This window comes from Calonectris borealis, chromosome 7 (assembly GCF_964195595.1).
Source record: "Calonectris borealis chromosome 7, bCalBor7.hap1.2, whole genome shotgun sequence".
Classification (NCBI taxonomy): Eukaryota; Metazoa; Chordata; class Aves; order Procellariiformes; family Procellariidae; genus Calonectris; species Calonectris borealis.
Window position 1 is genome coordinate 25641632 of NC_134318.1, and position 14872 is coordinate 25656503.

The window sequence follows — 14872 nt, forward strand, 5'->3', positions numbered from 1 at the left end:
ATGTATTGCATTTTTTCTGTTTTTCTTCCGATGTCTCCTAACCATTTATTTTATCTTGAAATGATTTTGCATTTGGTGTTTTTTTTTTTCCTTCTGATGAATCTTGGTATTGGCAAATTGAGATTACTGAATTCCAGTTCTGAACTATCATCATGATTGAATGCTCTACTACAATGTCTTCAATAAACCATCGCTGTCAAGAATACTAGACAAATTCAAGGTAAGAATTTAAATCTTTTTTTTAATCTTCGTTCCCCAAATATTAGTTATTGCCTGGTTGTTTTAGAATCCCTTTTCAGCTGCACATTGGCTTTGCAAACAGAAAGTAAAATACATGAAATAACTTGAAAGTATTGGCTTTATGTGAATTCCATTCTACGGGGGAGTATGGTGGGCTGTCCCTGTCTGGCAGCTAGTACATTTTGGAGTGTTTAGTCTATGATGTGATACTGATACATGTTGTAAGTAAGTTTTGCAAAGCTTTTGTTCAATTTGCTTAAGCTTCTTACAATAATGAGAAAATATTTCCTTTTCTCTAGGGTATTTAGTCCTTTATCCTGATTTATGGTTCTTAGATAGTTTTATAAGTAGTTTATTTTGATTTTAATACACATTTTTAGTGTTAATCAGACTAGTTCACCAAATTTCAAGTAGTTAAACATAAATTCACAAACATTTTTGGAATAGACATCTATCTATTAATGGATTAGAAAATGCATATTTTACTATGTAGATTACAAAACTGCCTACATAATACTGATGGTAATACATGTGTTTCTGTCTCTTTAGGTTGCCATTCCCATAGCTTTTGAGTAGTTCTTTTTAGTTGTTAAGTGGTTGCAAATATGGATGTGATTTAAATTCTGAAAATTCCAAGAGGGCTATTTGCTGGTACTTTTGTCAGTTCAGTAAAGCAAAAGCAAATAGTCAACATCTTAAACCATTTATTTTTTTTACAACATATACAAATACAAGTTTATTCTTCAAGTCAGCAGAGAGAAAATAGTCCAGGTGGAAAAGTCACTTTTAAAATTGTTCATTTTACATAGTTTCCAAACAATAAAAAGACTGGCACATAGTGATGTTGCATTGTCAGAACACTTCGACATGCTTTAAAAGGCAGAGGAAGACAACTGTACAATTAAGTCATTCTGAAATATCCTATATGTGTATTGGAGCAAAATCTATTTACTGCTATTGATTTTTGTGTTTAATTTGCTAACTCTGCCAAATGTGTATTACTATTGAAGTTACAAAATATTTATCACAGACAGGAAAAACACCACTGTCATTACATTTAGTGGGCTACCCTAAAAGTAAACTGAGTTTTATAGTGGACTAGTAACCGCCAGTGATTAAAAACCAAATGTTAGCTGAAGAATTTGGAGAGCTAGAGCAGAACAGACAGTTCAGTTTCAGAAGCTGCAGACTCAACCTTTCACTGAAATGCAAAGCTACCAGCAAGTTCTTCTTTTTTAAAGACAAACTATGAATGTAAGAGAATGTGTTCTTGAAATACTTAGATATTTCCATGTTAAAGTCTTTAATTCTTGAAAGCACGTGATTTCTAGAAGCAGACGGCTATTGAGATACTTCATCTAGTAATATTTGTAGCAATAAAAATAATGTGACTAGGTTTTAAAAATTAAAACTGACTTAGTATTTTTTATTCTTCTAACTGCTAAACTTGGGATTAGTAAGATAGAAACAGGAAACCCTTCAGGCAATAGGAAGTACCTCCTGGCGTGCCCCAGTTCCTGCAAACTGAGTAGCACTGAGTGGCCAGTTTCTGCGGCTGCCCAACTTCTGTCCCATACAGTCACACCACTGCAAGCAGCACATGCTACGCAAGGAAAATATAAGGAATTGGTAGAAGAGTAACAGTGATTTTAAAATAGCATAGAATAAAATACTTCTGTATTTTTGCCAATAGGCAACAGAGCGTGAGATTTCCACCTGTAAACTGTTCAGCATGAGGCCTGCTACCACTCAGAGATTGCAGGTTTCTGGAAGGTGTTGGTTATTTACATTCCTTTCTTTCAGACTTTATCCTGGAAGCTGCTTCCTGTAAATAGTTTGTAATGTAAAAATGAATGTATTTTCCTAATTGATGTCTGTGCCCAGCCAAAAGCACAGAAAGGGACAAATCTATTTTGTCAGTCTTATCATAGGAACGTGTGGACAGGTATTCCTGCAGAAATAAAATCTGTGACTAAGCAGGATAAACTTTCCTATTAGAATAATAACTCAGGAATAATAAGAAATCTGTCTAACTGGGCTTTCACAAAAGTTAACAAAAAAACGCCTTCTTTAATGCTTCAAGCGGTGCTGTATTGTCATTATTAGGATATTTAGAACTAACACAAATGGAAGGATACTGTATTCCTTTCTGACTTCACCCGAAAATGTACCACATCTCACCAACAAAAGTTTACTCTGATGTTTACCAATACTTAAACTTGAAATTAAGTGATTATATCTACATTAATGAAAATACTGGAACAGTATAACATGCCTATAAAGTTGGGTTTTTTTAACAGAAAGCCAAATATTTTGCTATCATCTTGCACCATGATAAACAGCAGCAAGAGCAGCTTTAGACCTTGATTGATGAGAAAGATACTTATATTAATAAACTACTCCCACAGCTAGAAAATCATTAGTAGAAATAGTACAAAACTACTGTTTTTAAATTGGCACTAGACTTCAGGCTAGTGTTAGACCTCTGTTACACAGTGTAACGTGGCTACCGTTGTTGCTTAATTTCCCAGGGTGTTTTTTTTCTTTTTAAATCTGCGTGACAGAAGGCCATTAATGGATGATGACATGGGTGTAATAACTTTCTATGTTGAATCTAATGACATAGCAAGCGTGTCTTCCAGACTACTATGATACTATAGGTGATGTTAAGAATTGTATTTTCAGTGCAGCTGAATATAACAACAACAACAAAAAAAAGCCAAATAGGTAAGGGCAAACTCTAGGAAAGTATTTTTCCTAAAATGCCAGAAAAAGACTGAAAGAAAAAAAATTCTTTGAGATGGGAAACTGCTATTGTGTTAAAATAACAGAGAGAATGAAACTAACATTTAAAAAAAAAAAAAGGGAAAAAAAAAAAAGTTGCATTAGTTGAATTGTGCAGTAGGTTAATGTAAGTATTTCCCAGTAATTCCAAAGTATTCCGAAGCAAACTGTGCATATAAAACTATAGGTAAGTTGTCACTGCCAACATTTTACTCAGTATCAGTCTTGCATTATGCACATATGCACGTGCCATGGTCGTGGGGTAAGGAGAGAGCACGCCTCATTCTTACAGGGGCTGGCTATGCAGTTAGAGTTGGTAATGCTTGCGTGAAGAGGCTGAGCTAGGAGGTGGTTGGGTTTTGAATTGGATCACGTCTGCTGAATTGCAAAATGCTGTTCTGCTGCATCAGTACTGATGATACGCAGTGGGAAGTGCATGGTCTCTGGGAGGCCATGCCACAGGGAAATTTGACTTTTTTTTGCGTGTCTGTGGTTATTTTCCTTGGAAGCTGGAAATGACCTCAAGAGGGCACTTTTTTGCTTTGGTAATGGCTACTTTATAGGAATTTTCTGTAGTGTATAGTGAAAGCTATAGCTTCATAGCTTCTGGTGACAGAATGCAGGTTCTGTCTGCTTGTATATATGCCAATTAATGACTTTGCTGTCTTTTATTTCATTTTCTAATTATTGGGGGAGATGTTGGTTGTCATGGGACTACTGCCTGTAACTTCTTTCCCTTTCGTCCTTGCACTATCAAAAGTAAACCTCATTTTAGTTACACTGCTGTTTTAGTCTTTGCCTGATGCAGCTTCTCCCAGGAGCAGCAGCGTTTTGTGCTCGAGTTGATGTGGAGTAACTGAGTGCATGAATCACTCCCTGTATTAATGGATTTCTTGATTTAGTCACACCAGGTAACTGAAACGCTTTGTTTAGGGATTGCTCTAGGGACACAAAATGTGTGCAGAGCAATTTATTCACCACAGATACACTTCATGTGGGAAATCAAAAGGATGACTGATTTCAGCAATTGTTTCATTTGTGCCCCTGTAAGTTGGTATGGATTGTTTTAACTAACTAAGCACATTAATAACTCCCATGGAGGAAAAAAGAGACAACCACAACGAATTTAAATATCAAAAGATGAATTCAGCAAACATAAAACTTTACAACAGTGTTTCTATGTAAACAAAAATGTCAAGAGTTATAATCTAGGAGTTCTTTATACTCTCTGGGTTTAACAAACAAGTAAAAAGACATTTCCTGACTGTACGGAAAAATGTATTTTGAAATGTTAATTACATTTATCAATGCATTGTTTTGAGTTTGGTCAGTTTTGGGTATTAAACTTCTTGTGCTGAAAAGAAACAACCAGAAAAGTTCAAACATTTTTTCCTCTAAATCCAGAGAGAGGTAAAAATTCTGCATTTTCTAAGTAATAGTATATGATAAATATATTATACAATGGCATGTACTTTGGAACACGGTAATAAATATTCTTTCTTTAAACACAAGCCTGGAAAACTAGAATTTATAAGAAGAAAATGTTGTTCCTTGTCAAAGTATCACTACCAGTTAGGTATATTTAGCTCTTGTACATTATTTTGTTAAAGTAGATAAACCATAAATAATTTGAGCGTTTTGTGTATATTCACCAAAGTTAAACGGATATGTGAAGGAAGTTACAGTATATTTAAATCTCTTTACAGTTACTTAACACAGTGTTTAACAGAAATCTTCAGGTAAAAGTGCATTATTTTAATATAATACACATGAAAGAACACTCTGGTTCTCTCCCTTCGGTTTCCCTAGAGGCAACTAGCTAAAATTATCCTTTGTTTAAAAAGGGGAGGGTGACAACACATGCTTGTTTACAACATACAGTCCAAGAAAACTTCTTCATCCGCCTATCGAGAATCTGCAGATGTGAAGATATGGGAAGAGGAGAATCTTCCGATAGCTGGCAGGCATCTTTCCAAACTACGACATCCCACTTAGGATTCCCGGATTCTGGATGTTAATCCAGCAGCATTGCCTGGATTAAGGATCTGTAGCACAGGGCAGGTAATTGCTGACCAGTTCAGACCGCAGCAGGTTCCTTCAAAGGCACTGCAGAAGCATTCAGTGATTTAAATTCCAGTTTTCAAAAAAATGAAAGAATAAATGCAGAAGAGGAGGGTATGTGACTGGCATCTTTCCACAATTTACTTTGCTTTTATTGAATTCAGACTGTTTTGATGACTTAGGGTTTTTATAGTAGCCTAGAAATAAGGTATCAAATTTGTCCCTTCATACTTGAAATATTTTGCAAATGAAATTATTTGAATTGTTAATATAATGATTTAGCAGTAGTATAACAGCGCATGTCAGATAATGCTTTAATAATTAGGTGTATGTGGAAGGAAAAATGTAATATTAAATTGGCCGTATGTGAGATGGGATTATCAACACTGAGAAAGATTTCTTCTTCATTTACAGTGAGCTGTAACTTCTCAGATGGTATCTCAATGCTATAATAGCACTATGCAAATATCTGGTGTACATCAGTGGACAAGTTACATGTACTATCTTCATATAAACGGGATGGTCTTACCTTGCGTATTTCATTTGTTGTTTTAAGTCAAGCAAGATGGAAGAAATTGAAGAGATACAGAAAGGATAGTAAAAATGTTCAAACATTTCTGGCAAAATTTCCACAGAGAAATTAACACTATAAACTTATTTTAGCTAAAAAGGAGATTGTCAATCCTGGTGATTTTATTATATGCATATAATAAAAAATAACAGCAGCTCTACTGGATACTTCTATTTACTTTAGCCCAGAGCAAGAGAGGACATCGTTAATTAAGCACAGTTAGTTGATTAAAATGCATACTATAAAATCAACCAGGATGCAACATTTTGGTTTTGTTTTTTAAATAGGCAAAGAAAGTGGGTAAAACTCCAGTCTTCACACCTTTCTGATTCACTGTAGCAAATGCCATAGTAAGTAACTGGAGACCTTACGGATCTTACTGTGCCTGTGCATACCAACGTTAAGGCTTTTATGGATCTTTGTGTCAGTCCCTTGCACCTCACTATGGTTTAACCAACTACAACTTTGAAAAAAATACTCTGTAAATCATGTATTAAGTGATTGCTCAGAGTTAGACTCAATATCTCATACCTGAACAGACCGTACGGTAGGCAGTGGTGGTGGTTACTCCATAATGTCACTAAAAGTCAAGCTGCACGCAGACCTCTCATCCTTGCTCTGTGGACTGTCCGGCAAGACCTGCAGAGGCGGCGATATGAACCCCCGATACTGCTTACTTGACTTGGTTAACTTCTTGAGTTCACTGGTAAAGGAAATGCCTTTTCTTTTGTCATCTCGTGCTGCCTGTAAAAAAAGAAAATCGGATCATAGAAGTGGTTTAACAGGCTGTTTGTTAGCTATGAAATACGGAATTAATATGAAACCGCCTAACATATTTCTAAGCAGGCCTCCCTTTTGAAATTCAGTGTGGCTGTGCTTTCATAGCCAAGTACATTTCCTCTGATTGTTCTGAATAAATAAATTGAAAATTATGCATTGTCAAAGGTATGTTTAGCAAATTTGGTATAAACTTGTATAAAAATCTGTGCTTATGACAGTTACTTTGAAGCGACAACTGCTGTGGATTGGTGGCATCTGCTGGAAAGGAGAACTCGGCTCCTCCCAGCAGGCAAGTACTTCATTCCTGCCATTTTCCAAAGCCTGAGATAAAGCAACAGAACAGCTTTTTCACTGGGCAGGAATAAAGGGGACTTTATTCCAGCAGTTTTTAAGTTCTGCCCATTTGAATAGTCCTGCTTTACTATGATGGGGAGCAGGGCATGCACAGCCAGAAGATTTTGAAAGACAGACAGCTGGTAGAAAAAGATAAAGGTTGTAGAAAAAGATAAAGGTTGTCATGGGATTTGCAGGCTGTGAGGGAATCGTGTTGCTGGATGTTAACTGATGCAATTTTGCAAAGAAGAAAGTAAGGGAGGTGCGCAGAAAAGAGGAATCTGCTTTTTGCTGTAGTCTCTTCTCCCCACCCAGCCTCATGCCAGTCATGTCTCCCTCCCGTTGAAAATACGTTCCAATTGAGCTGATACCTCATCTATAAAACCTGCTGCAAAGTATTTAATCTGTTACCTGAACCTGTTCTTTGAGTTTAAGGATAAATTTTCCTGCTCCCTTCCACTTGCTTTGGGCCTGAAACACACACTCCTGGTCAGAGAGAATCCTCTGAGATGGTTTAGACGTTGAGGACTTTTTGTTTGCTGGCTCTTTTGTCACCTCTTCCAAGAGCACATAATCACTTGGATTTGGATTGCTCAAAATGCTGTAGGAGTATTTGGCTTTGCAAAGAGTCTGTTTAAAAGCAGAAAAAAAAGACGACAAAAAAGAAGGCATTCCCTCAGATTCAGGTTACTAAACTGATTCCTCTGCTAGTGGAGAGAACAAACCCCACCTTATCTTGTGTGAAACTAACCTCCATCCTACACATTACAGACCTACTAAATGGAAACGTGTTGCTTACCTGCTGTATGACATCCTGAGCTGTGCTAAAGCGGGGAGCTTTGATGACGGTGCGTGGTTGCTCTGGGGAGACATCATGTACCTGAACAAAGAAACTGTCATCCTCAGAGCTGATGGCTGCATCTTCCTTTGCTTCTTGAAAGACATTTCTCTCATTTAAATTCTATAGAAAAAAGGAGAGGCAAATTCATTTACTTCAGAGAGGTAACTAATAGCTGGTGGTCACAAAAAGATTTTATCACATGAAAATTGGAGACTGTGCTGTTGCTCCTGCTCCATTTCATTAAATGTAAGTCCTCTATAGAAGTGTTTTGACAAGCCACTATTGCTAATAATAAATACTTGTGTTTCTAAAACCATGTCTGAAAAACCTTGCATAGTAGGCAAGGAATGAAGATGTATGCATAGTACGACATTACGCAAAAATGATCACTTAAACCCTTTATTTCCTTATGTATGCAAAATTATGTTTTGTCATGTAATTGTGGCATTAAGATGGGAGACAGTGGAAAGTGTCCTTTTCTTTCCTCGTCCCTGCACTAAAGCCAAAAGAATTTAGAGAGCAAGAAGCCTGAGCGAACATTTTCCTGTGCAGCAGAAGGAAGGCTGCTTCTCTGTCCTTTTTCAGGCTCTATGACTACTGCAGATTGTAGACAGAATTCCTCCTTGCACTTTCTCTCAGATACTGCATTTCTCTCCAACCCCTTGTAACATAGCTTGAATTCATAAGCTGTAACGATGGGCTGCGTACCACACCCTACAAGTGGACCCACTCCTTGTTTTTCCATACAAATTTGCAGCTTCATTTCTAGCTCCAAGATCTGAGGCTGCTATCTGCAGAAAGACTCTAAATACAGATAATGCTTTGAGGTACTAGCATCACAAGACAAAACTACAGCATAATCGTCACATACACGAAGATAGATTTTAATCCATGTTTTCTGAAATACGGGGTTTGGCAGTGACACATTTGTGGTCACATACACTTACAAAGCAAGTGTTGCAGTCAACTAAGTAGGCTACTATTTCCACAAGCAAATTTCTACTGTAATTTTTGCTCCAAATATTAGAAATAAAGGAAAACAAAATACTAATTTGAGTAATACAATGGTAATTTGTCAAATTGAAGCTTTATCAAAAGTTGTGTCAAAATCATCAGTTGAAAATATGTTTTTTCATTTTCAAGGATCCCAGAGGATCTCTGTCATTTGTGTATGTAAAATCTGTGTATATAAACATATGTGTACATATATTACTACATTCAGGCTAAGCAAGCATTATTATATGCTGAACTGACCAAAGGAAGTGCCTCTGAAAATGAGATCATTAAGTGTTCTTCTCTTGCTTTTTTGTTTCTCTCCCGCAAGCCTGCGCACTAGCATATTTTTAAGCTGTGGATGTTTTGCTCATAGTTTAAACGGAAGTAATTGCTCCATCTTCCTCCTCCTTTAAATTTAAAGAAATCACCTATTTCATTATTTTAGGCTCTCATTGTTGATAATTTAATCAGCCTTTGAGGTTTTTAGAGTTCTTTAATATCAAAATCCTTTCTAATGTTTCTGAACAGAGAGGAAGTTGCTGACGTCTAAGGTGATTGATAATTGTAGTCTGGAGTTCTGTTATCTATGATCCTTTGGTATTAACTCTTATTCTTCTTTCTTTATACTAATTACCAATCATGTCAAAATCTAGATTTACATTAAATTAGAACTGTCAGTCAAAACAGTAAGCTAGTGGCATTGAACTGTTGAGTAAGCGATAATGATTAAACACCACATAGCTGATCCCAGAGCTGAGTGAAGTCAAGTTAGTGTCAAGTCAAGCACAGGTGTATCAAGTCTAGTTGTGCTCACTCAAGAGTGGTGTTTGTTTTCAAATGCTGTACACAGCATTGACATTACTCACCAACTAGTGAAACAAATACTGCACCCTTTTGTTTCCCGGCCCTAACAGCTATTTTTAGCTACCTTTGTAAATAACAATTTATCTAAAACAGACTTACTTCCTCTCGGGTTTTAAAGATAATCCTTCCGACATATCCTTCTTCTGGGAACCAACTGTTCAAAAGCTGCACTAGCCCTTCTTCAGGACCAATCACTCTCTGGAATGGTGGTTTTCTGCATTCACTTTTTTCTTTAGATATAAAACTTTTCTCTTCCATCAGAAAATAGTCTGCAGCACATGACTCGCTGCCTTTTGTGGTAGCCAAGAGCTAAGACAGACCGCAATAAACACACAGCAATTAGAGTGCTAAATATAAACACTGCATAATTAGTAGTTATAAATGAGAATGAATAAAGAAGCTTTAAGAATCAATAACTATTCTGATAGTGTGGGCAAGATTTCTGATGTGCTATTTATTATTCAGATATTTTACTCCAGGGTAATGTACTGTTCTCTTTAGCCTAGCCAAGCAGTTCAGCTATTCCAGACAAGGCAGTACTATTTAAGCTTATTTCTGTCCTGTTTGGCTGGCCAGACAATTTATTCATAATCCCAGGACAGTACAGTCTTTTCCCACTGCTAGAATAACAATCCCCGCTGAGTTAACTGGTTTTTCTACTCATGAACTTAGCCCTCTAACTTTTACTCTGTATTGGTATGGTGCTCAAGTTCAAAGAATTGCACAGAAATGTTTGCCCACTGCCCCTGTCGGTCAGAAAGATTGTTTTTCTCATCTGCTTATGCCCAAATATTAGAATACTAATAGGGAATATGTTCTAAGATTATAAGCCCATTCTCTGAAGCCAAGATTGGGAAAATTTCACTGATGAAAGTCTGTGTTTGCAATGCAATTAGTTCCACAGTAATACATTTCTAAAGCTGTGATGAATGAACTACAATTACCCTGCACGTGAGAAATGCAGGGAGATCAATGTCCAGAATTATGTTAGTGTGGATTCTTGCAATTAGTCTGCAATTCAGCGGGCAACTTACCTGATGGAGCAGCTGTGCAGCTGTGGTCCCTCCATTTACATTAAAAACAGTGAAAGGCTCCGGGCCTGGAATTCCATGAATTGTCACTTTGTAAGTCACGGCAGCTTTCCTTTCGCCCATGCTAAACAACTGTTCAGACAACAACCAACAGGTTACTGAATGTTTTTACACAGGCATGTTATTTTTAGGTTGCTTAAAAGAAACTGTACGCACAAGTTGTAAGGACCTTGACAGAGCACAGCTATCCAGCTAATACATGTCTCTTACACTACAGATCGAGGCATTAGAAAAAAATAAAAAACCAATAAACCAACCCCCCAAAAGACCCCACCTCACCCTACCTTGAAGCTGAAGAGAAAGAAGAAAAAGGAAGGTTTCCAGTGAGAGTACATAAACTGCCACTGAACAAAGCGCAGACCTCCATCGCTCACTATCTGCATACTAGTTGAGCGCAGACTATATGGATTCAGCGTACGAATTACTGGATGAAAATCTATAGTTTCATTTTTCCCTCCAAACCATTTATGTTCTTCCTTTCTGCCCTAGTAATTCACCAAGATATGTGTTCGGCATGTATTCACAGGAGGATAGCGTCTGCAACACATCTGCTGCACACACAGTAGCTCAGGAGGTTTTATCCAACACTTTAGGAATCAGCAAAATGATAATATACATGCTTTAAAGTTACTAAAACACAAGTAACACAGGTAACTTAACATTAAAGGTTATTTAAAAAAAACAAAACACATCCATACATGCATACATACATAAGTGTTGTCACATATATATTACACACACATCTGTATGTTGTATGTATACATATTTGTACATATAAGCATACAGATGTGCACACACACATATATAAATATGTATATATTTATGCAAATACAGACTCCATCTTTTCCTGTAATAGAATTCAATTCTACTCTCATATTCCAAAGTTGTTGGTAATTTGCCTCTTTCTTTTTTTGTCCCCAATGCATTGCTTATGATTTATGCATAAAGGAATGCATGAGGCAGCTCTGAACCTTACTGCTCGACCACACTCCTTCTCCAGCATAGGACTTGTCGCGCTATACCTAAATACACCAAAAGCCAGACTTTGAAAAGATTTACCCTCCCACAGTTTCAGCCAGGTGGGAGAACCTTACTTCCACCAAAGCCCAAAAGAATTGGGCATCGAGGTACTTCTGAAAAATGTGCAGGTCTAGGGGCTAACATCTTTGAACAGTCTGGTTCTAGAAGTCTTCAGACCATAGTAGACATTGAGACAAGAATACATGGCATTCACAAAAAAATAATTAAATTACCATAGATGCAGGCAGAGTGTTTCCAGAGGGGCTTTCTTCCATTCTCCGACTGTTTATGAACAAACTAGAAATTTCTAATGCTTCATTGTGCAGGTTATGGAGCTGGACATGTCTATAGCCTAAAGAGAAAAAACACTTCTGTAAGTACCTTGCCACATCCTAGGACGCAAGTCTCATATATGGAAAACTCACATTTGCTGCATTTATAGCTACAATTTGCCACACCTATAGGATTTAAAGCACTGTAATAACACTGCATTAACACTCTCTGTCTGTACAACAGTGTAACCTAAATGCTATGAACTGCTGAGTGGCTCATATAGCTGCCTACTTTTGTTTTGCCATAATATTCAATATATTCATACATGAAATCACTAACTATTAGAATATTAATGAAACAAGGACAAATTCTCACTGGGAAAATGCACGTCTATGGCCAGATCTCCTCATATGCTAAGACTGTTGTGTTGGTATTACAGTGGCACAAAGTGAACATGAAAATATTTTTACCGTTCTGCTGAAGAGCTGCTGGCAATATGGAAACTCCCTCCCCCAGGTGTCACAGAATAAATCATGCTTCCTCATCTTTTTTCACCATTCCTTCACCTCTCCTCCAGCCACTGCTGCAAGAAGTGCAATTCCCCTCTGCCCAGTGATCACCAGTTACAGCAGTTTCTTGGGCAAAGGACAAGGTAGGGAGTGAAACCACTCCATGTTTCCTAAGGGAGCAGCAAGTCTCGAGGTGAACACAACCTCACTGCGTACAAGACGCCCCAGGCTCTGCAACAGCACAAGATCTGACTTTTTACAAGTCACTGGGGCAGCCTCCAGTTCCCAGGGAGTCTCTTAGATCAGCATCGTACTACCAGGGTAAAATATGTTGTCTGATATTTGCTCCCTGTCTCCTCTAGAAAAATGCAACCAGCTGATTAAAAATATCCCTCCTGCAGGATTCAATCCAGGAATCTGCTGGACCATTTTGGCACAGGGTGGCACTACAAACTATACTGTACCTCTTTTTAGAGCTTTTAGGGGAATGATTCTCTGAGCTGTTACAGCTGAGCTGTTATTTTCAACAACTGCGAACCGAAGAAAGACCAAATCTTCGAAGTGAACCCGGAAGAGGAACTGTTCATTCCACATGGGGTTGAGCGTGTTGCGATGAATGGGCTTTGTCCGGAAATGGCAGCTATCCAGAGGCATCCCCAGCACGTCGATTTCAATGCACGGACTGCCCGTGCTATTGCTAGGGCAGACGTTCTGTCCGGACACAATCTGAAACCGAGGAGTACACAGAGAAACCAATCAGTGGAGCAATTCTTTTACTGTCACAATTCTGAGCTAAATATTGTTTATCACATTCCTAAGCACAGTTTGTTAACATGCTGATTTAATTACAACGCTCCCCTATTTTTGTAATTGCCAGGACAGTAATTTCAGAAGCAGAGCTGCTTCAACCCCCTGCCATGCCGTTGCTACGGCATCTTTCCTCTGAAAAAAATATACTATACATCATGACTGTAACCATTCAAGGCATCTGAAAGTTAATCCAAAGGGAATGTACCAGTAACGTAGTCAAAAAGGATCCAATTTTCTTCTCCATTACTCTGGGGTGATGGCACTGGCTTGCTTTGGCATACACAACACAAGAATTAGGTGTGCAATTACCACAGTTGGGAGAATTTTGATTCTTATAAATCTCACTTTTCTGAAACATTTCCTGGAATGGGACTAACTTCTTAGAATAGATTTTTTTTTGGCTATAAATCCATGAATGATAGATCTTATTATATAATTTAAAAAAATATTTTTTTTAATATTCAGTACAGCTTTTCATAATGCCTTTTTTGTGTAGCTTCTCAAGTGTTCACAAACATGTTAAACATCCAGGGACATGTATAATTTTACACAGTTGTGTAGTCCCAAGGAAAATGCTTTCAGGACTGGCTTTCGTCAAATATTGTAAAGGAAACAGTGAAAGTAACTATGGATACAAACCAGCCAATAAAATAAAATAAAGATAATTATTTGCTCCTTCCCCTCCAATTTCTTTTAGTTATGCTGACCTTCAGAAGTACAAGCAACAATTAAAGGTTCCATCTTTTCATACAGAAGCATGACTGTAATGCTGGTTGAAGACTGTAGTTAAACATTGTCTATTTCTATCTGTTTGGCTGTATGAAATTCCCTTTTAATGTACTTACTGTTAAAGAATATATAGCTGGCTCCTTATTATCAAGATCTCTTTCTAACGGACAAAACTGCTGGTACATGGAACAATTTTTATCCCACAGAACAGGAGGTTTCAAAACATATCCACAGCCGCCATTAGCCTCAAACATCGCAGCATTAAGTTGCAGAGGAAGATCTGTGAAAGTAAGGCAGCCAAAACTGACAAAGAGCAATGGTACAACGGAAAAACTGTAACAGTGAAGACAAAGACATGTTTTAAGTACCTTTTTTTTTTAATTTTAGTTGTGTACTATCAATTCATTCTTGGTTTTCAGAGATAGCTGTAATTTACGTATCCAATCTATCCATTACTTAATTATTCAAAACTGTACAGTTCATTCTTTTCTATCCCTTTCCGTGGGCTTGACTACACCTATTTGAGAAATTTCTAGGTATTTGCCCTGAACTGCAGAATGAAAAAGCATTGACTGTATAGTTCTGTAGATGACCTAATGGATCCCCCGTCGAAAAGGTGAAGGAACACAAGATAGGCTAGAAAATGGCCCAAAAACGTTTTGATCAACATTAAACCAGCATCCAAGGTGGCACTTCTAAGTAAAAATAGTTCAGTACCTTTTTATACTTGAAATTATCAGAAAGGGATAACAGCTACTTGAACTGGGGAAAAAAAACAACCTTCAGCAATAAAACAAAAATAAAAATGGAAGGTGTTGATGTCCAGGTACTTCTGTGCTATCAGGAGATCTGCTGCATTGGCATAAAGCTCCTAAATGCCGGCATCGCTACTCTCAAGGACCAGACTGTCATGGCCTGAACCTACTTGTGCTGGGGCGCACAAACAGGTACGTCCCCTCGTGACAGCAGA

At 37.5% G+C, this 14872-nt stretch overlaps 1 protein-coding gene and 1 long non-coding RNA gene across 2 annotated transcripts in view; one reads left to right on the plus strand and one right to left on the minus strand.

The window, feature by feature from the left end:
- Positions 1-34: 34 nt before the first annotated feature.
- On the plus strand, positions 35-5614 carry LOC142084266 (uncharacterized). Its single transcript, XR_012674301.1, has 2 exons — positions 35-220; positions 5500-5614. It is a non-coding gene; the product is annotated as an uncharacterized LOC142084266 (long non-coding RNA).
- The window catches only part of PLCE1 (phospholipase C epsilon 1), a 139569-nt gene continuing 125626 nt past the window's right edge, over positions 930-14872 (minus strand). Inside the window, exons 24-32 of the mRNA XM_075154696.1 lie at positions 14019-14182; positions 12828-13089; positions 11815-11933; positions 10505-10633; positions 9570-9779; positions 7569-7730; positions 7181-7399; positions 6188-6400; positions 930-5130 (exon numbers count right to left, since the gene is read on the minus strand). Of these exons, the coding sequence (XP_075010797.1) occupies positions 6221-6400; positions 7181-7399; positions 7569-7730; positions 9570-9779; positions 10505-10633; positions 11815-11933; positions 12828-13089; positions 14019-14182 (1445 nt within the window). The 3' untranslated portion in view covers positions 930-5130; positions 6188-6220. The remainder of the gene's footprint in view (positions 5131-6187; positions 6401-7180; positions 7400-7568; positions 7731-9569; positions 9780-10504; positions 10634-11814; positions 11934-12827; positions 13090-14018; positions 14183-14872) is intronic.